The following is a 27,323-nucleotide window of genomic DNA, read 5'->3' as shown; positions in this document are numbered from 1 at the left end:
AACTGCTCCCTGCAAATTAAACCATTTAAATCCACCCAGGTCTTGACACCAGATCCATTCACACATCTCATCACGAACTGCCACAGCTGGTTAGCAAATTCCTCATGGTTGATGAGAAGGCTTCTGCCAGATCCTCACATTTCTGCCAGTAGGTTCCTGGGGTAATAATGTAGCACTTAAAGAGAACTTTCTTTACCACTTCAGAGTCTGCACAGTCATCTGGGGTCAATACACAATAGGCCTCTAATGCACGCCCTTGCATTGTAAGGACCAAATAATTGACCCACTCCTTTTTGGACAAAGCATGGAGTTTAGAAATCATTCCAAACACCTGCAAGTGTAAATCACTGTCTCCAACACCGTCCTGAAATTCGGTAAAGTGACAGGACCCAAATCATGGTGCAGCAGATGATGACTTTTTACTGTACAATTTTTCTTACTTTGCACAGGATTTCGAGATCTACCTTGGACATTGCGGTGTAGTTAACCATCTTTTGCATTCCCTTGTGTGGAAGGAGCTCTTCACTTGAGTAACTCGGCTCTCCAAATAAAAACCCCCTAGCATTATCAAATTGCTTGCCACCAGTTATAAACTGTGACTGGATGGGCTTACTCTGCTACCCAGTGTTTGGAGAGGGAGATCTTAAACAGTTTAGTTGGGTTTCCTTCTTACTGTCTGTATCTGGCTGTTACTGACCACTTCTACTTATGTCACCTGTCAGCAGATATTCACCGACTGTGAATGCCAACTGCACATGAGTTGTAGGAGAATAGTGTTGCCACCAGCTGTCCCCAGGCTCTTTGAGCTCCAGTATGGTGCTCTGCAGACTGGGACTCCTGGATTCATGTGTGAATCTAGGAGGCGCCTCTGCAAGTCTCCTCCAGAAGCCACTGAACTACAGCTGCCAGCGGAGTTTACACACAGAGAGCTCCTGGCTCCTACTTTATCCAGGGGCTGCTCCTGCAGCCCCCACTGTACCATCAGGGATTGGAGACCCCTCCGACACTCCAGTCATCCTGTACTTACAAATGGGAACCGGAGTGGAGGAATTAAAGCTCTGGCTGAGCTCCGATCCTCACTGGACCAGCAGTGGGGTGAGAAGCAATTTCTTTTGTTTTATACACATTTGAAATAACATTTTATAAACACACATATCACTTTATACATTTCTACTCCTGGGCTAACCCTTTCAGCGCCAATATCTACATTTATATATTTATTGAAATACACTTTAAAATACATTGCACCTTCAGCACATAGCACTGGGGGGTTAACCCAATTACTGTTTTTCTGTTGCAGTAATCCATTCCGTCCAGACTAACCATCTGGCTTCAGGCTATCGAGGCTGCCACTCTCACTAGAGTCAAGTGATTTTTTATATACTGTGGATACGGGACTCAAGTGTTATATATTGTATATTTATACATTTTCCATCTTACTATTTTAAATTAGTTACGCTGTGGTGATCAGCGCCAGATATATCCTTTATTTGTTTACAATATATATATATATATATATATATATATATATATATATATAAAACTTCCAAGTTCAAATATAATATATATTTTCTATACTTTCCGATGCCTTGTGTTTTATATGATATTATACTTTCTTCACATTCCCTACATTGTACTACCCCATAATTAATTATACTTTTATTAAAATAACCAATTGTTTAGTAATTCCCATGTTGTTCATTATTAATTTTGTACCTCAGAGACAACAAAATTTAATCTGTAGGAATGAAACATGTTAAATGTTATCTAAATGTAAAATAAATTCCCTGATTAAGTAGATACAGTGTTTCTAGAGTCTTATTCTTTGTCTTAAACTGATTTGGATATTCCAGTCCTCATGTTCTCTCCAATCTATTAACTGCTACAGCTGCTGTACACGTGTATGCTGGTGCCCTATCATGTATGTATATTCTTTAAAAGTCCCTTTCTGTTGAATATTGTGATGACAAGACAATACACTGTCATGATGGTGATATGCTGCAGCAGAGGAGCACCTAAATCTGCATTACCACCTAATTGTTGCATGTTATCATGTTACTCACCTGCTCCTCCTCTCTCTGGAGCCCCGGGGCCTGCTCCATGCACAAGTGTTTCCCGTGGTTCCGTGGTTCATCTCACAGCTCTGACTTAATTGACATTTTGGCGCAGGGCCAAATTATGCGATCGACTCACCCCGCCCCCTTTTGATCTAACCGAGGTAGAAGTATGAGTAAGCAGGATGATCAATCAGGAGTTGCAGTCATGGAGATTGTGGCTTCTGATTGGACCTCCTGCTCACAAGCCACTGCCACAGCCATATGTACACGGAGGAGCCAGAAACGAAGGTGTCCCGGGAAAAGCGGCTGCATAGAGCAGACCCTGGAGCTGGAAAGAGGCAAATGAGTAACAAGTAACAATTATTTGATAATGCAACTTTAATCTCAATTATGTCAAGGCTTTTTAGGAGGTTTTACTATACCCAGTGTATTGTTTTTAGTGACAAAGCCCTGTATAAAATAAAATCCTTTTAGAAGCATAATTAAAGGGGTTTCCAACCATCACATGTATTTAATGGCTTGTATAGGCTTTACTCCAAGTTTTAGTAAATACACAACTTTCACATCCTGGTTTCCCTCTGTACGTTTAACCCGTGTGGTGATACCACGGGGCAGAGCTGTGTGTTTGTGTTGCTCTGCTTTGCTTTCTGTATAATTGTACCCAGTGAGCAGCTTTATGTTGTATCCTGGGGCAAGAAAATAATCCACTCTCCCTGATGTTATAAATACATGGCTAAAATCACGGAAGGAGGCTACTAAGAAAATAAATGCTTGTAGTAACATTTTCAGGATGGTGTGTACAAGATAAAATAAAGCAATCTGAAGGTGGAACAAACAAGCAAAACATCGCACAGCTGGTATTTCAGTACATAGACATCAAACTAGGTGGAGCTTGATCTGCTCTAGTGGGGAATGCAAAATATCTTTACCATCGTTGTATAAAGGAAATGTATATATTCGGGCTCATTTAGAGTTAGACGTAGGTCATTGTTTGCATAAGATGTGTATTTTCATACTGCAATGATTACAAAATCCAGAAAGTATATGTCCATATATAGAGTTATTTATATCGCTGACATCCGTCCGCCTTTGTCTGGAAAAGCAGAATAAGGATGTGCAGGGACTAGCATGCATGGGCTGAGCACAGTATGGGTGAGTTCATGTAATTGTAACATAACATCTGCAAATACGCCTTTTAGGGCTCGAACCTCATGCAGGTATTAGATTTTTGGTGCAGGTATATGATGATGACTATCAGCCCTATTTAGCTGTTTCTAAATTGCTGATTGAGTATTGCGTAATTGACATTTCCATTTTTAATTACATTTTATATCTGTACCCCACTATATCGGGGGGGGGGGGGGGGGGGCAGACCTACATTGGACACAAAGAAACTGTTTTTGAGCTGCAGGCGTCTTGAGACTCAACATCAATGAGTAAATCCACTTTTTTGTTTACATTATTTCCAACGTACGTTTGGTGCGCAAATGCGTCCAACTCTGAATAAGCCCCATTATGTCTTTATTGTACTAGTTATGATTTTGTTGTATATGTTGTTATGTGTACACTGTGCATGTAGTTATTTTACCATTTCCATGCAATACATTTTCTAATGAAAGAATTGTGTCTGTGTTTTTCTTCTTACTGTAGCAATAACTAGATATTTATGTGGATAAGAAATTCCCTTGCTATGGGCATATTTCAAAAGAGCTTTATTCACTACACAGAGAGAAAGGGATGCAACACTTTTTATTGTAGCTATTTGTTTGACTGTACAAGTCAGCTTCCCTTAGGCAAAATAGATGTACACTGGGACCAGTACCTGTGCAATACCTGTCATCAATACCAATTGCAAAATCAGGACAATTTAAGCCAATTGCCAATCCACTCAAACCATGCACAGTTTGCCAAGAGTTCCCCCCGATCAGCCCAAACACCTTTCCTAGTAGGTTCAGCCTATTTGACCAACACAAATTGTGACTGTTCAAGGAAAGGTAGGTGAGGTCTTAGGTTAAGGCAGCTCAGGGGTTATGGCTGCCCTCCCACCTCCTCCAGGTAAATCTTGGTCCTGCTCAGAATGTGGGAAATGTTTTCCTAAAATATTACTTCTTAAGTATCAGAGAAGTCATACCGTAAAGAAACCATATTACAGAATGTTGGAAATATTTAGCACATAATTCACTTCTTGTTGCACACCATACAGGAGAAAGACCATGTCATACAGGAGAGATATTCTTGCTCTGAATGTGGTAAATGTTTTACACATATTCCAAATTGTTAAATATCAGATAAATCACTTAGGGAACAGCCAAATTCATGTGCTGATGTGGGAAAGAGTTTCAAAGTAATTCAGAAAGGTATTGTATGTCAGAGAAGTAATGAAGGGGAGAAACGTTATTTTATGCCCTGAATATGGGCATGTTTTACAAGTTCTTGCTGTCTGGATGTCCCATGTGGCTATAAATGAGGTTGGGATTTCCTGCAATGGGTTGGCAGTGGTCTTCTCCTGGGCCTGCTGTGGTGTTGGTAGGAGCAAGAAAGGGAACATGCTGGCAGTTTATTGATGGCCAATGTATGTGGCCCCATGCAGACTCAGACATGAATGTTCAGCTGTGGTGGAGGGCAGCCGCTTGCTAAGTGTTTTCAAGATCGGAAGACAGTTCAGGCATGGGAAACCTGCTTGAAAAAGATATAACAAATTAAATATAGATACAAAGCATCCCTGACTTAGGAGACATCCAGACAGGGAGGCAGCATTATTATTGGAGAATGGGTTTAAGAATGTTTTTAGAGTTCCTTATAGGGAGTCCAAAGAGTTGAAACTGTACGGATATTTGATGCCAGCCATGCATTATGCACTGTAAATGTTCCCTAAAACAAAGCCCAGAATATTCAGCCTGATTCATCATTTGTCAATTCCAAAGAAAGATTCGGTGACTAATGGGATCAGTAAGGAGACATGTTCTGCATCATACACCTCACTTGATGCGGCCATTCTGTAAGAGGCATCTTCCTGAAGCTTTCACCTCCTTAAAAGAGTGGGTGCTAAGGTGGGAAATGGGAATCAAGTCAGTTATCCACTATCTGGACATTTTTCTTTTCATGTGACGAGACCAGCGTCTTATGAAAACCTATAATGAATGGGGATAGTATTGGGACAGTCATGCTCCTCAGATTTTGATGATCAGTGTCAGGACACCAGGGCATTAGAGTCAAGGCCCACAGAGTAGCCCTGGTACCTTGGTGTTCTTTGGATCACGCAGACAAAGAGGAGTGGTAGCTATAATAGTACCTTTATTACAGAAGGTGCAAACACAACTGTAACACAATAACTATATTAAATCGCCAACATCTAAAAACCTCCCCAACACGTCCCCAGATAAAGATATGAGGAACCGTTACATATGTTTAAACAGTATTTCTTTGGCCGGGCTAAGTTGTGAAAAAGTCTCTGGTCCTGATGCTTTTGTCACAATAGCTCAGTACTCAGGTCTTCCAGATTCCTCCGATTTCTACACTTCTAGGCTTGCTGGTCCTGGCCTCTCGGCCTTATGCTCACTACCGAGATGTTAGCAGCCTGGACCCCTGTCACCCTACTCCTGTAGGCACACCAGGGGGTAAATGTATCAAGCTGAGAGTTTTCCGGCGGGTTTTAAAAACCAATCAGATTCTAGCTATCATTTATTTAGTGCATTCTACAAAATGAAAGCTAGAATCTGATTGGTTGCAATAGGCAACATCTCCACTTTTCAAACCCGCCGGAAAACTCTCAGCTTGATACATTTACCCCCAGATGTGCAGACTCACAAGCAGCTCCCATTGGGGCAGAGTTATACTGTTGCACCATGTTCAGCCAGAGATGTGCCTAGATGTAAAATTGTAATCAGGACACACGTTGGAGCTGGTAGGAGACAGATCTTCAATACCAAGCTCAGGATATCCAATAAACAGCCCTTGGTCTCCTTGCAGGCTCTTTTTAAACAGTTCAGAATACCCACAGGTGAAATCCCGTCCTGTAAGGTTATCCCAAGTCCGTACAGAATGCCATTGGCTCCCAAATCATGGGGTTGGATATGGGAGTGGAGAGAAGTCATCCCCACATGGGTTTCCCCCCAGCTGGTCTAGTGCATAGTAGTCTGACACAGTCCTAGAGAGAACAATAGAGTAGCAAACTGGTTACTGCAGGGCTTAATCCCAGATGATGAATAGCAACTTCCTGTTTCAATCCCTTCTATACATTTATGTTGTGAAAGGGGCTCCAGCTGCTCCAGACTTCCTGTCCTCACTAAGGGAGGGGGTAACTGGCCAGGATATAGTCCAGCAGACAATTTGTATTCCAAAAGAGACACATGGAGCCCACCTGGATATATATTTATGAACCTGTAGTTTTAGTCCATTGACTCTTCATTCAGAACCATATTATGAAATCCATATACTTCAACCAAATGAATCCACAGAGTCTTTATTATTATTATTATTATTATCATTTATTTGTAAGGCGCCACATGGTTTCCGCAGCGCCGTACACAGTACAAACAGTAGACCATATAGGGCAAAACAGTACAGAACATTAAACATAAAATACCAATACTTCGTAAACTCCGGGCAGGCAAATACAGTAGAGACGGAGTGGAAGAACAGGTATGGAGACAGGAGGAAAGAGGGCCCTACTCATACGAGCTTACATCCTAAGGGAGGGTGGACAGAATCAGGCACAGAAGGGAGCCAGTGAGGCAAAGGGGAGAACCGAAGAGATGAGAGGTTAAGTGGATGGTTGGTAGGCCTTAAGAAACAGGTGAGTTTTAAGTGCCCGTTTGAAGGAGCACAGGTTGGGTGAGAGACGGATGGAGCGAGGGAAGTCGTTCCAGTGAAGGGGGGCAGCGCGGGAGAAGTCTTGGATTCTAGAGTGGGAATTATATGTGCCAAATGGGGATAACAATATATCCAAATACTAGTGACCAGATACATAACTTTGTATGGGGGGATTGTAACTGTAATCCTATCTCGGCACAATCAGCTTTTCTGTATCACTTTCAGTTTATATCTATTGTCAGACAGTGCATGGGGAAGCTGGGGGGGTCAGTGGCAGAATATGGGTTACACTCCTTCCTGATTGGGACAGCAATGGAGGCTGTCAGCTGGGGCTTAAGTGACAAGATGATTATGTATATCGGGAAATGGGAATCAAGTGGTTTCAGATCTTATGTAAAGCTCCAGTTTCTACTATAAAGATTTAAGAAAAGGAGGTAGGAGATGTATTTCCAATTTGGAAAATCCCTCCACCTCTATCCCAGTCCCTCTCCCTTCTCCCCCTCATCATAAAAAATTAAAAAATAAAACAGCAGTTTGTTCTATTTGTTATATATATCCAACCTTACATGGTCTATCTTTGGTACGGGAAAAGTCCTCACTTGTACACTCACCACGTAGGCCGTTAATTCCCAAATACCAATTGGAATGTGACATAGAATATAATCTATATTTCTATAGTCATTTGTATTTTTGCTTTGTTTTGTTTTATTTCATTTTTTGTTTCCTCTCCGATTTTTAGATTGTGTAACCTTGGTTCTTATTTAATGTCAACAACATGTACGGTTGTGCTGTATATTGATATCTATCTGCTGTTACAAATAAAAAGTTAAAAGAAAAGGAGGTAGAAGGGGGATGAGATGTTGGAGTAGAAGGTGTGAGAGACAGAAAACACTAAGATAATGTGGTGAAGGTACGAGGACATGGTGGAGTATACAGAGAGTACCCCAGGAAGAAGAGGAGAGTGGACAAGGGAATAGTCAAGGAAAATAAGATGGTAAAGTGGTGGATACCTAGTAGTATAGCTGGGAGTATGGTAGGCTCAACTAAAGGAATGTGTAATTTAATCAATTAAGAAAGATCTAACTAAGTATTCATAATGCACAAGACGAAAGACAGAAAAAGAGTTAAAAAATTATATGTATGTAAATTAAATGATCCTTTAATGAGAATTAATGACACAGTGCAGCAGGTGGGAAATAATATCACACAAAGAGAGTTATAGAGGCCGGATACCCTGTACCTGTTCTACTAACAACTACCACAACTACCACTGGTAGTTCTCCTGAACATGATCAATAAATAAATGATGATGATGATCCAGCTGGAAGCAGGAAGACACAGAAGAGGAATGAAAGGCCAGGTAATGCCTTAATTTATGGTGAGTCATAATTATAGGTTATACTGATAATACTTCTCTAAATGATTAATTAGAGAATCCAATACACAATACATAATGTGATAAAAAATAGCACTTAACTTAATACATTAATAACAGCAACTCTGCAGACATGTTGCCCTGTTGGAATCGCTCATATAGAGTAGACTGGCGCAATATTCACGCATGTGGGAATCAAGGAAGGAAAAAAGGAAAAACGACTGGATATATATATATATATATATATATATATATATATATATATATATACATAAATATTTAGATAGATAAATGTGTGTGTGTATATATATATATATATATATATATATATATATATATATGTAACTACATGATGATATTCTCATTTCAATATCGATCAATCCAATCTGTAGGGAACATTTACTTCCATTTATTGTATGATTCTCTCTAACACCAGAGGAATAATATATTGCAATAAATTGGAGATATGAGAGAAGAGACAGAGATTGTCCTGTCTATACTTTTTCCATTAACATTGTTCCATTCTCAAATAGCTCTGAAGCAATAACTAGGAGTTAATTGCTGGATGTCACCTCTCTCCTGATGATAGTTTTCAGTTTTCCGGTCATTGAAAGAGCAGCGCTTATAAGTCTGCCATAAGAAGATATCCCAACAGCGGCCACAGTGTTTGTGTGTACAACCAACAACTCTATAACGTGACGCGTTTCTCCGCCTCCAAGTGAAATATTTTCAGAAGGATGGAGCCAAAATTCTGCTTGGAAATCTAAAAGTATATTGGCCAATCAGTAAGGGCCATCAATGAATCCAATTAGAACTCAGATCTTACATACATTTATGTATATGTTGTATGTAAGATCTCAGTTTTCTATGTTTATCTAAAGAGACTGCAGCAGCTTTACGTACACAAGGATTTATATTTATTATATCTTGTGCACATGTATCCTCTATTTATCTATTTCGGGAAAAAGGCTCTTCTGGGAAACTCTATTTTTATGTCTTGCTATTCAGAATCATCACATGGAAAATGTATATTTTGGGTATTTTTGCCCTGTGATTTCAGAAGCACACTCCAATGCATGCAATGTGTGCCTTGGCCATGCCCATTACTGGTGCTGAACAGAACCAGTTGCAAACAAAATTGCAATCTGGCAAATCATTTCTCAAGCCCAGTAACAACATGACTGTGAGCTGTCATTTGTGCCAAAACACCTTTAAGGTCATCATACAAAATGGCCTCTCTGAAAGGTTACACCGCTCTCTAACACGCCTTGGTGAACTATGAATTACTCGGTGTACTCTCTTTTTTTCCTGCTGCTTCTCATCCTGCTCCAAAATCATTCTTCTTCTCCTTCTACAGGACAAATCCACTGACCACTAGCATAAGGTCAACTAGCTCTCTTATCATTTCCTATCATGTCCATCTTGTACACCTACAACAAACTTGACTTAAACACAGATCTAATATTTAATATCTATTTTTAATATTTTATTAATATTTATTTTATTTAATATTTTTAATATTTTAATATTTATTTTTAAGACATCAGACAACTCACACAGGTGATAAATCATTTACATGTTCTGAGTGTGGGAAATGTTTTGCAGTGAAATCAAATCTTGTTTTACATCAGAGAACTCACACAGGTGAGAAACCGTTTACATGTTCTGAGTGTGGGAAATGTTTTACACAGAAATCAAATCTTGTTAAACATCAGAGAATTCACACAGGTGAGAAACCATTTCCATGTTCTGAATGTGGGAAATGTTTTATACATAAATCATCTCTTGTTAAACATCAGAGAAGTCACACAGGTGAGAAACCGTATACATGTTCTGAGTGTGGGAAATGTTTTGCAGAGAAATCAAATCTTGTTAAACATCAGAGAAGTCACATAGGTGAGAAAATGTTGGAAATGTTTTACACAGAAATTTAAACTTGTTGAACATCAAAAATTTCACACAAGATAAAAGCAATTGGAAATGAAACAAGTTTTCCGCAATTCTCCAAATATTGTGAAATCAGTTAACTGTTAATGTAAATTAAACAATTGATCCATGTGTGTGTGTGTGTATATATAATACATATATATAGTTCAGTCGTCCACAATATTAATATCGCTGACAAGTGAAGTGAATAACAGTTATTATCTCGTTATAATGGCACCTGTTAAGTGGTGGGATATATTAGACAGCAAGTCAACACTTAGTTTTTGAAGTTGATGTGTTGGAAGCAGGAAGAATGGGTATGCGTAAGGCTCTGAGCGACTTTGACAAGAGTCAAATTGTGATGGCTAGATGACTGGGTCAGAGCATCTCCAAAACGACAGATCTTGTGGGGTGTTTGCGGTATGCAGTGGTTAGTACCTACCAAAAGTAGTCCAAGAAAGGACAACTGGTGAACCAACGACAGGGTCATGGGCACCCAAGCGCATGAGGAGCATAGGCTAGCCTGGCTGGTCCGATCCCATAGAAGAGCTACTATAGCACAAATTTCTGAAAAAGGTAATGCTGGCTATGATAGCAAGGTGTCAGAACACACAGTGGATCGAAGGTTGCTGCCTATGGGGCTGTGTAGCCACAGAACGGTTAGAGAGCTCATGATGATCCACCACCAAAATGCCTACAATGGGCAAGTGAGTGCCAGAACTGGACCATGGAGCAATAGAAGAGGGTGGCCTTGTCTGATGAATCGCATTTTCTTTTACATCATGGATGGCCAGGTGCGTGTGCATCGTTTAATATGGAGAAGAGAAGTCACCAGGATGTACAATGGGATGAAGGCAAGCCGGTGGAGGCATTGTGATACTCTAGATTATAATCTACTGGGAAACATTGGGTCCTGGCATTCATGTGGGTGTTACTTTGACACATACCACCTACCTAAGCTTTGTTGCAGACCAAGTACCCCCCTCCATGGCAGCGGTATTCCCTGAATGTAGTAGACTGTTTCAACAGGATAATGCACCCTGCCACATTGCAAAAAGTGTTCAGGAATGGGTTGAGGGACATGACAAAGAGTTCAAGGTGTTGACTTGGCCTCCAAATTCCCTAGATCTCAGTCCATTCGAGCATCTGTGGAATATGCTGTAAGAATAAGTCCAAGCCTTGGAAGCCCCACCTTACAACTTACAGTACTTAAAGGATCTGCTAACGTCTTGGTGCCACATCCCACAGGACACCTTCACAGGTCTTGTGGAGTCCATGCCTCGCATGGTCAAAACAGTTTTGTTGGCACAAGGGGAGGGGGACCTACATATTAGGCAGGTGGTTTTAATGTTGTGGCTGTGTATATGGGTTATGTTGCCCTTATCTAATTTGCGAACGAGACAGGTGTGCACCACAATAAGCTAACTGGTGCCGTGCACGGAATTGTTATGGCTGCCACTTGTAAGAAATTGTTAAGCCACATATATGAGGTCTCTTAGATCCTCTGCCTCTGTTTCTGATATATTTTACAGGTAATGTGAGGCATTCCTAGATGTTTACTTGGTGCAATCATGAACGATCTGCACTTAATTCTCAAGCCGCGCATGCGCACTGATGAATATGAACTGTGCATGTGCAAAATGGCCACCAGCTATAGTATAAGTAATAAATGCACATATAGGTGAATTTGTTCTCCTGATAAAGTCTCTAGTAGACGAAACGTGTTGAGGTCATTACATGTGATATATTTCTCAAACTTTCTCTGTATCCAATATTGGAATTGAACCACCAGTAATTCAATCTTTTGTTTTCTGACTCCACTGAGTGGTGATCAGGGGAGGGGTGGCAAATTTTAGCCCTGGGGGGAAACCTCGATTCAACAGCCTATTTGGACCATTTTAAAGGGAAAAAAAGGCTAGTGGCTAAGTGATCCAGCCCAAGGTAGCCCATTATGTGACCGGCCCGGTGGGCAGGTGCCCCCCAACCTAGCCTGCCCCTGGTGGTGATTAATGACAGTGAGTACTGGTATAATTACACATTGATTACAGATAAGACTTTGATTCTTTTATTTTTTGTGAATGTGCAATTTTTATATTATTCAATAAATTTGTTTTTATGAAAAGATACTATATGGGATTTCTCATTCTTTATATCTATGTATGGTGTGAACTAGACAAGCAATATTGAGCCAACAGGAACCTGTACAGACAAGAAAAATTATTTATATTTATCTGGTACACATAGTATATGTGGTTTGGTGTGAAATAATATAAATAATTATATATATATATATATATATATATATAATTATTATATATTATATACGTGCTTGGGCGCTCACAAGTATATGTAGGTTAAGCGACCAGTGGAAGTCTTCAAAAAGCAACACTTCCCAGCTGGATAATATATAAAACATAGTGTAGTATGTTAACACTTAAATATCCTCCACCCAGAAGAGCATTAAAGTCCAAAGACTAACGATTTTTCTTGTACAATAACTGGTGTTCAGTTCCTAGTGGTGCAGTTGTCTCTGGAAACCAGTGAACCACGTGTAGGTGAATGGGGTAACCCCCTTATATAATGTGCTTCCTTAAAAGCTTCTTGTATTATTGCGTTGTATTCTCTACATTGATCTTCATAAAGTCTTCTTTCAGTATATAGCTCCCAATATGGAAATGTGAAAAAAGACCTAAAAATATCTACTGCATTATTCTTTATTACACCGATACCAAATATTTAAAAATACACTCACATTCCATATAGATAAAAACTGGTGCACAAATAGGTACCATCTACATAAATATAGGGTGGATGACCCTACCACAAAGCTCACATGAATAGACACGGAGGAAGGTAAAGCTGAAATTAGTCCCGGAAGTCTCCTTCCAATCACCAACCAAGTGAACGTCCTGGTCAGCGAGGAATCACCACAGTGACCAACGCGTTTTGACTCCTCAGATTTGAGTCTTTCTCAATGTTACTAATTGTCTGACTTTTTAAAGTGTATAGCAGCCAATAAAGTGCCGCCGTGGAGACAAAGATCCTGTACGGAAGTCGTCGCTTAACTCGCAATGAGGCTTGAAGGAAATTCAAAGTGAGGCTGCATTCTTTTAGATGGAGTCAAAAATGAGGTTTGGATTTAGAAACAGATTTAATGCATATAAATACCAAAACGAGGCTTGGACTTAAATAAAAGAAAACTAATACACGCAAACACATTCAGCTCCAAACCGAGGCTTGGACTTAGATGGAAACAGGGCTAAAACATAAAGACCTCAAGCACTAAAACGAGACGTGGGCTGGAATATGGCAGAGCTAATACTTACAGCTATGTTGAGCTCCAAAACGAGGCTTGAACTCAATATTAAAAGGATTTGTTTATGATACTATAAAAACTAAAATAGGGCATAAATCCAAATTAAACATTCCTATAATAAAAACAAAAGTAACTTCTGAAGTGAAGTTTTGGCTTGAATTTAAACAGAACTATACATGATATGAATTTTGAGAGTTTTGATCCAAATATAAACATAGCTCTCTAAACATTCTTATTTATCCCAAAAACAAGACTTGAGAAGCTAATACAAAAATGATGTATCGGACATGTACAGGAATAAAACACACATTCATCAACACTATTTCCAGCGATACAATAGAGTCACAATATAAATATTTTTACTTTGTCACAAGTCACCCTACCAGTTACCAGAACCTGTCGTTGATGAGAGCTTCATCTTTAGCAACCTCCTTTCCTATAGAACCAGATGTGTTTGCCGGTGCTCGGTTGTCCCCAGGGCATAATCTCGAGTAGTGGTAACTTAATTCAGGTAAGTGGGCACCACAGAGGACTACGCAATGAGATGTTGAGCTGAGATCTCTATGGCAACTGGGATGCAGGATGCACCAGGACCAAATTTAGCAGGTATATGGAGTTTGCAACAGGATGCAGTACCAACCTTCACCAGTATAACAGATTGGCAGTGCAGAGTAGAGGATGGTATAATACCAGATGTGGACTGTGTAGAGTTGGAGCTAGAGAGCAACACAGTACAAGGGAAGGTGCTGGAGCAAGATCGAGCTGTAAATCAGGACTGTGAAACACTGCTGACACAGATGAGTTCAATGGAGTGGATAGCAAAAATAAAATGTCATAAAACCCCAAAAATGAAAGTGCATAAGTTGTGTAAAAAATGAGAACACAATGATATGTGGAGTTTATAATTACCTATATGTAATGCCAAATGATGCCATTAGTAAATATCTATTATACATTCTAATCTATTAGTTTGCAAGTAACTACCTTTCTGTATAAAAATTGCTTTCCATATCTAGCGATCACCTTTGATAAATGAAAGTTTTTATTACAGTGTATTCATATGAATCATAAGAATGTCAAATGTTTATCGTGATTATATCATAACTGAGTTGCCCTGTATCAGATAAGAGCTAAACAATCCATAAGGAGAATTCTCTTTGATTCCCTCTTGAACTCCTGATGGAGATCTCCTCCTCTCAAACCCATCTTGATCTGTTCCATGACAAATGCCTGTAGTGATCTTGGATCACAGTCATGGCACTTCATAAAGCTCCTTTCAACATATGTTAGTTGTTTTAAATTATCTCTGTCTCTCTTGACTCTCTTTATGTTGTTTACATGCTCCAAGATTCTATTTTTGAGTGACCTGCCTGTCATGCCACCATAGTTTAAGTTACAGGGACAAGTTAAGCAGTAAATAACATTCGGAGGGTTACAATTTATGAATCCTTTGATTTAACTCTCGAGAACCGATCTTTATACTCCTTTGTTTGTATCATAAATTGGCATGCCCGGCATACGCCATATTTGAAAAAACCCATTGGTCGATTAGAAATTCTCTTTTCAAATGGTGAGAAACTGTGGACTAAATGAAACCCCAAATTCTTAGATCTACACCATGTCATAGAGATCCTATCCTCTAACACTTCTTTCAGGTCATAATCAGACTTTAGGATATTCCAATGTTTCTGGAAGATATTGGCTATTTGCTGTTCACTGATCTTTCTGCTTTTCGTACAAGCCTAGATTTCAGTTCATATGATCTTTGAGCATAGATGTTATCATCAGAACAATTCCGTTCTGATTAATTCTCCCTTGGGTATCGCTTGAATTACTGCTGGAAAAATGGGATTTTTACTCACCGTAAAATCCGTTTCTCTGACTCCATTGGGGGACACTGCGAGACAATGGGTATAGTAGTGGGCTCAGGAGTTCTTGTCACTTTAACTGTTAAATCTTTGGACTCCTCCCCTGCTATGCCCCTCCTCTCCAGAGAGATCCTCAGTTTTGACTAACAAAGAGTGAACTTAAGGAGGTAACATAACCTAGACAGGTCTTAATAATAAAGAACCATAATCAAAATTTCCCCACACAGAACTATATACAGAGCAAGGGAGGGTGCGCAGTGTCCCCCAATGGAGTCAGAGAAACGGATTTTACGGTGAGTAAAAATCCCATTTTCTCTTCCCTGCCATTGGGGGATACTGCGAGACATTGGGGATATACCAAAGCTTCCTCAAGGGTGGGAATGCTCTGGACCAGCTGCACGCATAATCCTGCGACCAAAGCTTGCATCAGCCGATGCAAAACCCTGAAGTCTATAAAATCTTGTGAATGTGTGGACGGAAGACCAAGTCGCTGCTCTACACAACTGTTCTGCCGACGCGCCGTGCCTAGCCGCCCAGGAGGCACCCACTGCCCTAGTAGAATGTGCCCTTAAAGTCTGCGGAACAGCTAGAGAAGCTAAAACATAAGCCTCACGAATCGTGGACGTAATCCACCGAGCAATTGACTGCTTTGAAGCAGGCCAGCCTCTTTTATTGGCGTCATATAAAACGAAAAGATCTCTGGTCTTTCTAACCTGCGCTGTACGATCTACATAAATTTGTAGAGCTCGCACCACATCCAAGTACTGCATAGACCCTTCTGAAGAGTCCCTCTTTGCCTTAAAAGCCGGGACAACAATTTCCTGATTTAGGTGGAATCTAGAAACCACTTAAGGAACAAAAGACGGCTTGGTCCGAAGGACTGCCCTGTCTGCGTGAAAAATAAGAAAAGGAGGGTCACAGCGAAGTGCCCCAAGCTCAGACACTCTTCGTGCTGAAGCTATGGCCATCAAAAACACTGTCTTCCACATAAGATACCGTAAGTCAACAGACTGTAAAGGCTCAAATGGATCGTCCCCAGGAGCTTCATGCAACTGAGAACAGAGACATTCCTCTTCCTCAGCAAGGCTCTGGTCTTTGACTGCAAAGCTAAGACTTTTTCTGCTGGGAGATAAACTCTCAGAGACTGAGTATCAAAAAGCAGACCCAAGAATCGCATCTGCTGAGTTGGCACCAGCGATGACTTGGGTAAATTCAACACCCAACCGTGACTCTGAAGAAACTGAATAACAGTCTGAATCTGTTGGGATAAAAGGACCGCAGACGGTGCCTTCAACAGAAGGTCGTCTATGTAAGGGACAATTGTTATGCCCTTCTGGCGCAATAGACCGGCCATGACTGCCATGATCTTGGTAAAGACTCTGGGAGCGGTAGCCAGGCCGAAGGGGAGTGCCCTGAACTGAAAGTGCGCCTTTCCTACTGCGAACCGAAGAAGACTCTGGTGTCCTTCCCAGATCGGTACATGTAGGTATGCATCCTTGATGTCTAATGATGCCAAAAACTCCCCTTTTTCTATCCCTGCTATCACAGAGCGAAGGGATTCCATGCGAAATCTTTGAATCTTCAGCTGCTTGTTCAGAGACCGAAGATTCAGGATGGGCCGGAAGGATGCGTCTGGTTTTGGCACCAGGAAGAGGTTTGAGTAAAAACCTCGCCCCCTTTCTAGAGGAGGGACCTGAACTATTACTTGAGCAGAAAGGAGCTTTTGCATGGCTTCCTAAAGTGCTACACGTCTGCGGGGGCAAGAGGGGAGAGGAGTGGGCTAGATCTATGACGTAGCCCCGGGACACAACTCCTTGAACCCAGAGATCCGTCGTGGATTTCCACCACTGATCCCTGAATTGAAGAAGACGTGCCCCCACCTGATGCTCCCCCTGAAGAACTATGTCACGCAGAGGGCTTGTCTGCTGGACGAGCAGAACCTCTCCTTGCTGTACCTCTAGCTCCTCTGCCTCTAATGGCCGATGATCTAGACGCTGAGGAATACCCTCTATTAAAGGCACCCCCTCGGGAAAAGCTCAGAAAGGAACGAAATCTACCCTGACGGGGCCTGTTTGAAACCGTGGATAGAGCAGTACTCTTACCTCCCGTGGTCTCCTGAATAACCCTTTCGAGCTCCGCCCCGAATAGAGTTTATCCATCAAAGGGTACTTATTTGCTTATTTGGCTTGTACCAAGCTTCAGAAATAATCTCCAACATTTCTGGAGAATGCGGGAAAATTGCTAACTGTGCCTTAGGTCTTTTAAAATAGGATATATCCTTAGGCGCTACGGGCTCCGGATCAGTTAACCCTAAGGCATGTCTGATTCCCCAAATAAGACTGTCCACGCTCGTGGAGCCAGAGTCAGAATCATAGATAGCCTCCCCTTCTGGGTCGATATCTACCTCACCTTCTTCGGCTGAGGAGCGATCAGAAAGCTGATCTATTTCCAGATCTGCATCAGTAATGGCTCTCTTACCCCTCTGGGAAATAGATACTAGCCGATCTTCTCCGTGGGTAGACCCTGCCTGTGATGTGGCATTCTAGTCAGACTGGCTGCCTGCAAGTGTAAGTGGGGTAGTGTTGTCACGTACCTCTATTGCCCGCAGCATCACAGCCGTCATTTTCTCCATAGCCGAAGAAAAAGACCTCATCCAGGGCGGTTCCACCATTGCAGAGGATCCCTCCTGGGCTGGGTTGTTTCGCCTCTGAGCGTCCGCAGTAAAAGCTGCGCAAAGGGCGTTTCGGTCTGTGTGGCCAACAGAAAGTTTTGTGTTACATTTTGAACAGGCATAATATACTGCAGCAGGCACAGAAGTACCCTTGCCTTTAGCTGTCCCCTTCTCCGCCATTGTTCTGCTTCTTAAAATAATTATTAAAAGAAATACAGACAATTTAAGACGACAAAATAGGAGAGTCCTGTGCTAGGAAGTCTCTGAAAGAGCACCACTCCAAATAATACAAAAGACCATTATAGTACATGGGTCCCTGTCTGTGAAAATTCCTTTTACATGAAATAACTCACAAGACCATATAACCACATATATACACTCCCCAAATGCTCCTCTAATCATACAAGCCTGTAGCGATTAGGGCATATAAGGATATCACCGGAGGAGAGCCAGAGCAGAGGAATCTACAGACAGAGCTGCACGCTTTCAGCAGTGACCTTCTCTTCACCCCCGCCGTTCACCGCGCGGGAAGACCAGATCCAGGAAGCTGCAATAACACTCCTCCCCTTCCTGGCTCTGCCCGCTCTGCCTCTGTAAAACATAACTCGCTGGCCCCATCCTCCAATGGCCGCCTAGGAGAGTCTAATGGTGCGCTATTCAGATTTTATGCCCAGCTCAGCGCGCTCCTTACTGCAGCCGACTCACCTCTCCCGAGTGTGAGCGCTGCTTCTGTCCCCCAATATGCTCGTTCTGTCTAGGGAGAGCGGGGACCTGCCGGCAAGAAGATCGCGGCAGGGGGGGGGGGGGGAGAGGCTGATACAGCTTCACTCCCCTGCCGCTGCTAGACACATACAAGTTGCACTAAAACACCGTTCTGTGTCCCTTCTGAATATTTTCACCTTCCACTTAGACCAATAAACCTAACTAATGGCCCCTTAGAATAAATGCCGGCAGAGGTGCTGGTAGAAATGAGCGCTAGGCTTCACTTACCTGCGCTGGGATCCAGAGTGAGCAGAGCTGAGTCCTACTCACTCTGCTGGGTCTTGCCTGGGATCCCGAGCTGCACCTGAATAGAATAAAAAATAAAAACATGTAACCCTACTGCTAGACAAAGTATAGGCAGGAGCCTATACTCCAGTGACCGAACTCTAAGTCACTTAAAAAAACGAAGGATCTCTCTGGAGAGGAGGGGCATAGCAGGGGAGGAGTCCAAAGATTTAACAGTTAAAGTGACAAGAACTCCTGAGCCCACTACTATACCCAATGTCTCGCAGTGTCCCCCAATGGCAGGGAAGAGAAATTAGAATTTATAAAATGTAAGAAGCTGTCTCTGGTATGTGTACTGATAGTGGCTTCACTAGGCAGGCATAAGATGGCTGATTATCCTCTGCTTAGTTATTTTCTGTATAGAGGAAGTGAATCTGCATGATACAGGGGGTTGGGTAGTGTTATGTGGCTGCGGGGGCTCACTGTACCATTATTAACCCTGGCACATCACTCATTAAAAATTTTCACTTGTGCAGTGCCAGAGGCTGGGAGACACTGTGACAAATGGAGCCCATCACTGACCAGGCTTGTAGAACAATCCCTGCACTAGTCTGACTTACTATAACCGGATCACTCTGAACAAGTCTTATTGCAAAGGTGAAATGAAAAGTGTCAATACTACTGAACTTTTATATTTCAGATCCCCATAAGATGGAGCAAAGTTTTGCACCCCTGTAGACACATCTTGACCCACTTAGCCATGGGCATACCATATAAATGAGAGCTTTTCTACAAAAATGACATCACAATATTGCATTTAGACCGTGGGACACATTTTTCAAGATTCATAATCAATCCCCAATGGCAAAGTATTACAGATTACAGGATTATTATATGAACTCACACCTTCAATTAGAGAGTATGAACAAACATACTGTAACAGTGTCTCAGATCCCACATTATATCTCCAACCTATTGCCAGAATTATATATTACTCAGTACCCAATATATCAAGGTAATCTTGTTTTAACTGTGTACAGTGTGGACGATATCTGGTAGATAAAATAGTTCCACACATGAGTGATCATATTTTGTGTATAAACTATGTAAATATATTATGCTTAGTTTAATTTACATTAATAAAATCAACTGTTTTAACAATATTAAGAGTCCTGCTTTTGTCCTATGTGATATTCAAGACCTGATTTATTTGTAAACCATTTTCATTACTCAGAACATGGATATGGTTTGTCATCTGTGTGAGTTATCTGATGCTCAAAAGGATTTGATTTGTATCCGAAACATTTCCCAAACTCAGAACATGGAAATGTTTTCTCACCTGCATGGGTTCTCTGATGTTTGATAAGTTTTGAGTTCCATGGAAAACATTTTCCACACTCAGAACATGGAAATGGTTTCTCACCTGTGTGAGTTCTGTGATGTTTGACAAGGTTTGACTTCTGTGCAAAACCCTTCCCACACTCAGAACACGGAAACGGTTTTTCCCCTGTGTGAATTCTCTGATGTTCAATGTGTTTTGATTTCTGTGCAAAACATTTCCCACATTCAGAACATGGAAATGGTCTCTCACCTGTGTGAATTCTCTGATGTTTGACAAGTTTTGATTTCTGTGAAAAACATTTCCCACACTCAGAACATGGAAATGGCTTCTCACCTGTGTGAGTTCTCTGATGTCTAATAAGTTTTGATTTTACGGCAAAATATTTCTCACACTCAGAACATGGAAATGGTTTCTCATCTGTGTGAGTTCTCTGATGTTCAACAAGATTTGATTTGTATACAAAACATTTCCCACACTCAGAACATGGGAATGGTTTATCGCCTGTGTGAGTTCTCTGATGTTCAACAAGTTTTGATTTATGTGCAAAACATTTCCCACACTCAGAACACGGAAATGGTTTCTCACCTGTGTGAGTTCTCTCATGTTCAACAAGTTTTGATTTCTGTGTAAAACATTTCCCACATTCAGAACATGGAAACGGTTTCTCACCTGTGTGAGTTCTCTGATGTCTAATAAGTTTTGATTTCTGTACAAAACATTTCTCACACTCAGAACATGGAAATTGTGTCTCATCTGTGTGAGATCTCCGATGTTCAACAAGATTTGATTTATATACAAAACATTTCCCACACTCAGAACATTGGAATGGTTTCTCACCTGTGTGAGTTCTCTGATGTTCCACAAGCTTTGATTTATATGCAAAACATTTCCCACACTCAGAACATGTAAAAGGGTTCTCAGCTATGTGACTTTTCTGATGTTTATGAAGAGATAATTTAACTGTACAGCTTTTCCCACCCACAGAACATGGAAATAATGTATCATCTGTATGAGCTGTACTATGTGTAACAATATCTATGTTATCAGGATTACATTCCTCATGATTTAAGAGTTCAGATGATTTATCTGCACTGTAAAGTATTGGATATATATTTAGGGTAATTGGGTTCTCTCCTGTAGAATCTTGAGTAATGTTGTTATCTTCCATTTTAAAATCTGTAGATAAAATCAGTTGCTCCCCCAAGATATTCTTGCGTTTACATCCATCTGCTGAAAGTAAAATAAATGTATGGAAGGACATTGAGCTGCAGATTACAATACCCAAAATTTTCAAACTATAAACGAGTTGTTCAGCTGTTTAATTTCAATTTGCAATTGACGAACACTTCATTACAATTATAAAAGCGCATTATCAAGCACATTGCTTAGATGCAGTCATAATTGGAATTCTTGTAATGACTCAATAAACAAAATATATGACTCTTTACTGTAATACATTTTATTACTCACCTGTGCCGATATCTGTAGGGATTTCCTCCTCCTTACACTGCTGATCACCCCTCACATACGTCTCTTCCTCTCCCTCTATAATTTTTATTTTAATATCAGTCAGGACGTCATCCTAAATAGCCCACAAAAGAATGATAATTTTTTAGTCAAGTTTTTTTATTGGTATTTCAAAACAGAACATAAAGAAAATAATTATTTCTGAATAAACGTGATAGATATAAATCACCGGGTGTGACACATTACATCAAAGATTAGTAAATTTCCAATACTTATGCAGGTATACAAAAACATACAGAATAATATCAAGACTGACAATAATACAGTATATATCAGATGGCATGGGTCCCCATGGACACCCCTGATCATCATCATCATCTATTTCTTTATATAACGCCACTAATTCCACAGCGCTGCACAGAGAACTCACTCACATCAGTCCCTGCCCCATTGGAGCTTACAATCTAAATTCCCTAACATACACACACAGACCAAGAGAGACTAAGGGCAATTTAATAGCAGCCAATTAACCTACCAGTATGTTTATGGAGTGTGGGAGGAAACCAGAGCACCCGGCGGAAACCCACGCAAACACGGGGAGAACATACAAACTCCACACAGATAAGGTCATGGTTGGGAATCAAACTCATGACCCCAGTGCTGTGAGGCAGAAGTGCTAACTGTTAGGAACCCCTCCAGCCAGTACAGCAAAACACGGAGTCTGCTCCGAAAGTCCGGTGTTCACTGTTGGGACAGACTTGGCTGCAGACAGAGGGTTGTGAGATGTCCACTGGCTGGGGAGAACCCAGGAATAGAGTTACAGAGGCCGTAGAGTAGGAAGTGCAGGAGCGAGTCCAGTGAGACACCGAGTGGATGGTGTCAAGACTGATATATCACTCATTGCCACTGGAATAAATAAGGAACAGTTGATAGAGAAGTCCCCTGATCCACAACGATTTCTGTACCGATACTTGTCCGGAAAGGAACGGAACTTACAGTGATAGGTAAAGATGATGAAACTGAACGTAGGCAGTAGCCAAGGGTAACTACAACCCACAGTACCGGTGAGAGTACAGAGATTTAGGGGTACAGTTCTTAGGCAGTTGCCAAAGGCAAGAGGGGGCTGGACTGTTTCTGCATTATCCACAAAGAACTCTTCCCACAAGGCAACCAGATCAGGTCCCTTGCCCATTAAAGGTAACTAATAGGGTTCAGGTTCCAGAAAGATTGACCCCCTGGTAATGGCAAAGTCTACAGACAATATAAGAGGGGAATGGTCGCAGAGTTGTATCAGTCTTTCTAATGTAAGATTTTGGCTATGAAGGCACGGGGAGGTGTCCCGGGTGGAGCTGCCTAAGAAGGGATGCGATGAGCTTGCTCCACTGCGAACTGAGCCGTAAAGGAATCCTTCCCAAAAGCTTGAATTAACCATTTCTCCAAGAAACATTCAGTAGCAGGCCCCTCCACTTATTCAGGTAGCCCCACAAAACGAGTATTATTGCATCAGAGACTCCCCTCACTAAAAGAAAGCGTCTGCTTACATGCCAACATCTGAGCTTCCAAATTATCAATTTGACCCTTCATAGGTGCTGTAGCATCTTCTAGAGTCTCCGCTTCAGCCCCTCACTATTGGATTTGTTGCATATCATGTCTAAAAAGGGAAAGGTCGGCCAGCTGTAGAAGCTGCTGCAATGTGACCTCAGGGTAAGTAGGTGAGGTTGGTGCATTAGGAACAGTGGTAGTTTGGGAGGGCACACATAATGGAGTTTCTCCAGAACTGTCAGTGGGTGTAGAGGAATAGGCAAACCGGTCAAGCCATCCGGCCAGAGCAGCATGATTATATAACGAGGAAAATACATCCCAATATAGAGGAATGGGTATAATAATAGTATTGTATTTCATGGATAAACACTTGTATGAAAGTCTTACCATGAAAGTACCCAAGGCAGGATCATAGAACAGAGTCAAGATAGTATAGACACCACTTATAAAAGGCAAACTGGATAATCCAGATATGGGAATGAGGTTCAATAAATAAGCTAATGACTGTCCCAGAGGAGTAATATATATTAGATGTCAAGTGCCAGGATGTTATCACAGCACAAACAGGCAAGATAGCATAAGTCAAATTACAGCCACTGTGTGAGGTACCTGCATGCACTCAGAGCCTGAGGCCCAGCTGTTGGGGATCCAATCTGTATCTCAGGATGGAAGGCTGACTTGGAGCAACAGAACTGTGCAGCATGAGGACAAATCGCCGCTCTCTATGGTGGAAAATAGGGCACCACCAAGACGTCAGCCCAGATTACAGGACAGGAACAGAAAATGTCCATCCCCAGCTCCCAGGGCAGAGGGGTATAGTCTACAGCATTGTCATGTACTCGAGTCGCACACAGTAAAGGGAAGAGCCTGAGCAAGTGTCGGCACCCGACGACCTGACAGTGATGGGTAAGTATGGTGATCTGTCTCACCACAGCAGGGGTCCCTGGGGGTGTCCGCACCAACAGTCAGCGCCGGCAGCACGGAGAGGCAGAAGCGCTGTCCACCAAGGAGTCAGGCTGCAGCGGGTCCGCTCAGATAGCAGCCTCCGCACACCAGGCTGGGGTCTCGAAGAGCAGCGCCGCAGCCGCGGATCAGGAGAAGTACCCCAGAGGATGCCAAGAGGGGTAAGTAAGCTCCAGGACTAGACAGAGTCCAAATAAACCAGCAAACTCAAAATGGAGGATAAATGCAGGAATTTTAGGATGGAGAACGTAGCAAGCATACTTGTACTCCATGCATGTCCAGGACACGACCCCTTTAAGAATATTATAATAAATAATATCTGATTTAATAATGTGAGATGAAACAGAAGAATATGAGAGTATAAGATCCACGCTGTTTTTTACAGATAATATAATAAAATCACTTTGGCATTTAGGTATTTGGCAAGACCCTAAAATGTCATCTACCTGAAACTCCTGTGAATAAAGAGGACGGAGATATCTCTCTGGGGTATTTCTGTTACTGGATCCATCTGTAGGAAACACACAGTGACTGATTACATTGTTTATACAAGGAGAATATGTGACTCTTGTCTGTAATAAGTGTTTATTACTCACCTATGCTGATTTCCTCCTCCTTACACTGCTGATCACCCCTCACATACGTCTCTTTCCTTCCCTCTATAAATTCTAATTTAATACCAGTCATGACGTCATCCTAAACAGCCCACAAAACAATACAAATATATTTAATAATAACTGATTTAATAATTTGTGATGAGACAGAGGAATGTCAGTGTATATGATCCACACAAGTATTTTTTTTACAGATCATATATTGGGAAATTCACTTTGGTATTTGGCGAGACCCTAATATGTCACCTACCTGTGGAATACTGTGATTTTCCTCTGTACAATCCTGTGAATAAAGAGAACACGGACATCTCTCTGTGGTATTTGTGTTACTGGATCCATCTGTAGGAAACATACACTGAGTGAATACATTGTTTATATGTGATTCTCAGATGATGTGTATCTAGGTGGCCTTCAAAACTGTTCTCTCCCCTACAATAAATGAAAATCTCCTCTTACCCAGTGATTTGAGAATCCAGTGATTCTCCATCATTACGTCTTTGAAAAGACTCTTCTGCAATCTTAAATAAGTCCACTCCTGCATGGATAAATAGACAGTGACATCCCAACACTTTATAGGAACCTAATACACCCAATGATACAGTTATCACGCAGACACATCCCCTGGTGTTACTGTATTATGTCACATTCCCAGCAGTCACCTCTCCAGTCACCAGCGGAATGATTTTGTTGATCAGTTCCAGGATCTTTTAGTCATTGTTTCCCTCATATATCAGTGAGTGAGGTGGAGGAACCGTGATGGGGCTCTGGGTCCTGCTCAATACTCCTGACACACTTGAGGGTGGCCCACCAAATCTCTTTATTACTACGGTGTAATCCTGTGAATTGAATTGGATAAAAAGATAAATGAAGCTCCATGTATTTGGAATTTTTAGGAGTTAACTACAATACAATAATAGTATATTTTACAAATACAACCAATATCCTATATGTAACTATTTCATATATACAGGAAAGTAGAGTGTATATAGCATTTACATCTACTGCAGCTCAGTGGGCTCACTTATCACCTAAACCTTCAGTGAGCTCACCTATAAAGACAAGTTTAAAGTGGGTTCTTGTAGTAGACAGAGGACTCAGAATGGCCAACCTACGGAAGATAATAGGAGAAGTGCTAGATACATTCTACTAGACAGTCCATATAGGAAACACTTACAGGTAGGACAGGGGTTGGATTTGTAAAACTAGCCCTTCTTGTCCATTTTGCACATTTAAAAAGTCCAGGAAAGTGGAAACATTCTATAATCGTAAAACTTACAACTAAAAATACAGCAAAACCTGTAACTCATTTTAATCAGAGTTGGTATTTCAGCAGTTTGAACAGTGTAGTAAATCGTACAACTCCAGTGAGTAAAACATAACCTAGCACAGTCCCATTGGGGTTGCACTAATTTAAAAATCAAAATCCATTCCTAATTTTGATAAAGCATTCACTACGCTAATATTGAAACTGAGGAAAAGACCCACAATCCATGGCCTCCTATGGCCCTATCACACTACTTAATTTGGATATTAAGCTGCTGGCTAAAATCATGGCCACTCGTTTACAGTCTATTTTCCCATCACTCAGTGATTGAAATATGTATAAGCCATCGCGGCGGTGGCCTCCTCGTCCTTACAATATCCTTCCAAGAATATACTACTTAGCCTGGACGCCAATAAGGCGTTTGATGCAGTATCCTGGCCCTATATGTATGAGGTACACAAACGTAGGGCATTCAGAGAGGATTTCACTACTCTGATAGGACCCGAGTCATTAAGGAACGTATCTCTGTTTTTTGTGCGTATCATTCGCAATTCCCTTCTGCGCATGCCCAGAACGAGGACACTCGGCCGTCAAATAAAGCAAGTCCGCTGCGTATGCCAACGCAAATGACAGTTATGACGGTCTACGGTTCTTTTAAGATTTCATATTCCACATACGTATTGTACGCATCCTGCAGTGTCTGGTCTAGTACAGCAGAGTGACCCTACGCCCATAGTCATCACCACACGTATCCTGAGATCCGCTCCTTGCCGACTCCAGGAGTACGCAGAGATGATTTACGTAACGTTGAGAACAACTGCACGATGAGCTCTGTATCCTGCCTTAATGACTCAGGCCCATAAGCTTTTTCTATTCTTGCCCAACCACCTCTCTACTAATCAATGGCCTGATTGGAGAGGCGGCACCCATGACGAGGGGTACACGTTAGGGCTGCCCCATGTCACCCTTACTCTTCAACCTAGTACTTGATCCTATGCTTGAGACCTACATACTGTATTTCGGGGCGTCCGTGTTGTATTTATCAAGCTGTCCGTTTGATAAATCCCTGGCATTATACCTGATCCTTGCTTTACCTGACGCTACTTGGCTAGAAACATA

The 27,323-nt window shown here is 41.4% G+C and overlaps 2 protein-coding genes across 3 annotated transcripts in view; one reads left to right on the top strand and one right to left on the bottom strand.

Moving 5' to 3' along the window:
* The first annotated feature begins 813 nt into the window (after window positions 1-813).
* Window positions 814-27,323, top strand: part of LOC142112065 (uncharacterized) — a 94,477-nt gene continuing 67,967 nt past the window's right edge. Inside the window, 3 exon segments of the mRNA XM_075193913.1 lie at window positions 814-1,095; window positions 6,027-6,091; window positions 9,785-10,150. Coding sequence (XP_075050014.1) covers window positions 814-1,095; window positions 6,027-6,091; window positions 9,785-10,150 — 713 coding nt within the window.
* On the bottom strand, window positions 19,396-25,471 carry LOC142112067 (uncharacterized). 2 transcript variants are annotated; one of them, XM_075193914.1, is made up of 5 exons: window positions 25,191-25,471; window positions 24,923-25,022; window positions 24,773-24,837; window positions 21,825-21,936; window positions 19,396-21,584 (listed from the first exon to the last, which is right to left on the bottom strand). In XM_075193914.1, exons 1-5 carry the CDS (start codon window positions 25,290-25,292, stop codon window positions 20,239-20,241), a joined length of 1,725 nt encoding a protein of 574 aa, XP_075050015.1. In that variant the 5' UTR covers window positions 25,293-25,471; the 3' UTR covers window positions 19,396-20,238. The 2 variants fall into 2 exon arrangements, with proteins under 2 accessions (XP_075050015.1, XP_075050016.1); XM_075193915.1 differs by having other exon boundaries at window positions 19,396-21,581.

Source organism: Mixophyes fleayi (genome assembly GCF_038048845.1).
Source record: "Mixophyes fleayi isolate aMixFle1 chromosome 12 unlocalized genomic scaffold, aMixFle1.hap1 SUPER_12_unloc_1, whole genome shotgun sequence".
Taxonomy (NCBI): Eukaryota; Metazoa; Chordata; class Amphibia; order Anura; family Limnodynastidae; genus Mixophyes; species Mixophyes fleayi.
Note: the sequence above shows the minus strand (reverse complement) of the source record. Positions and strands in the feature narration are given on the sequence as shown.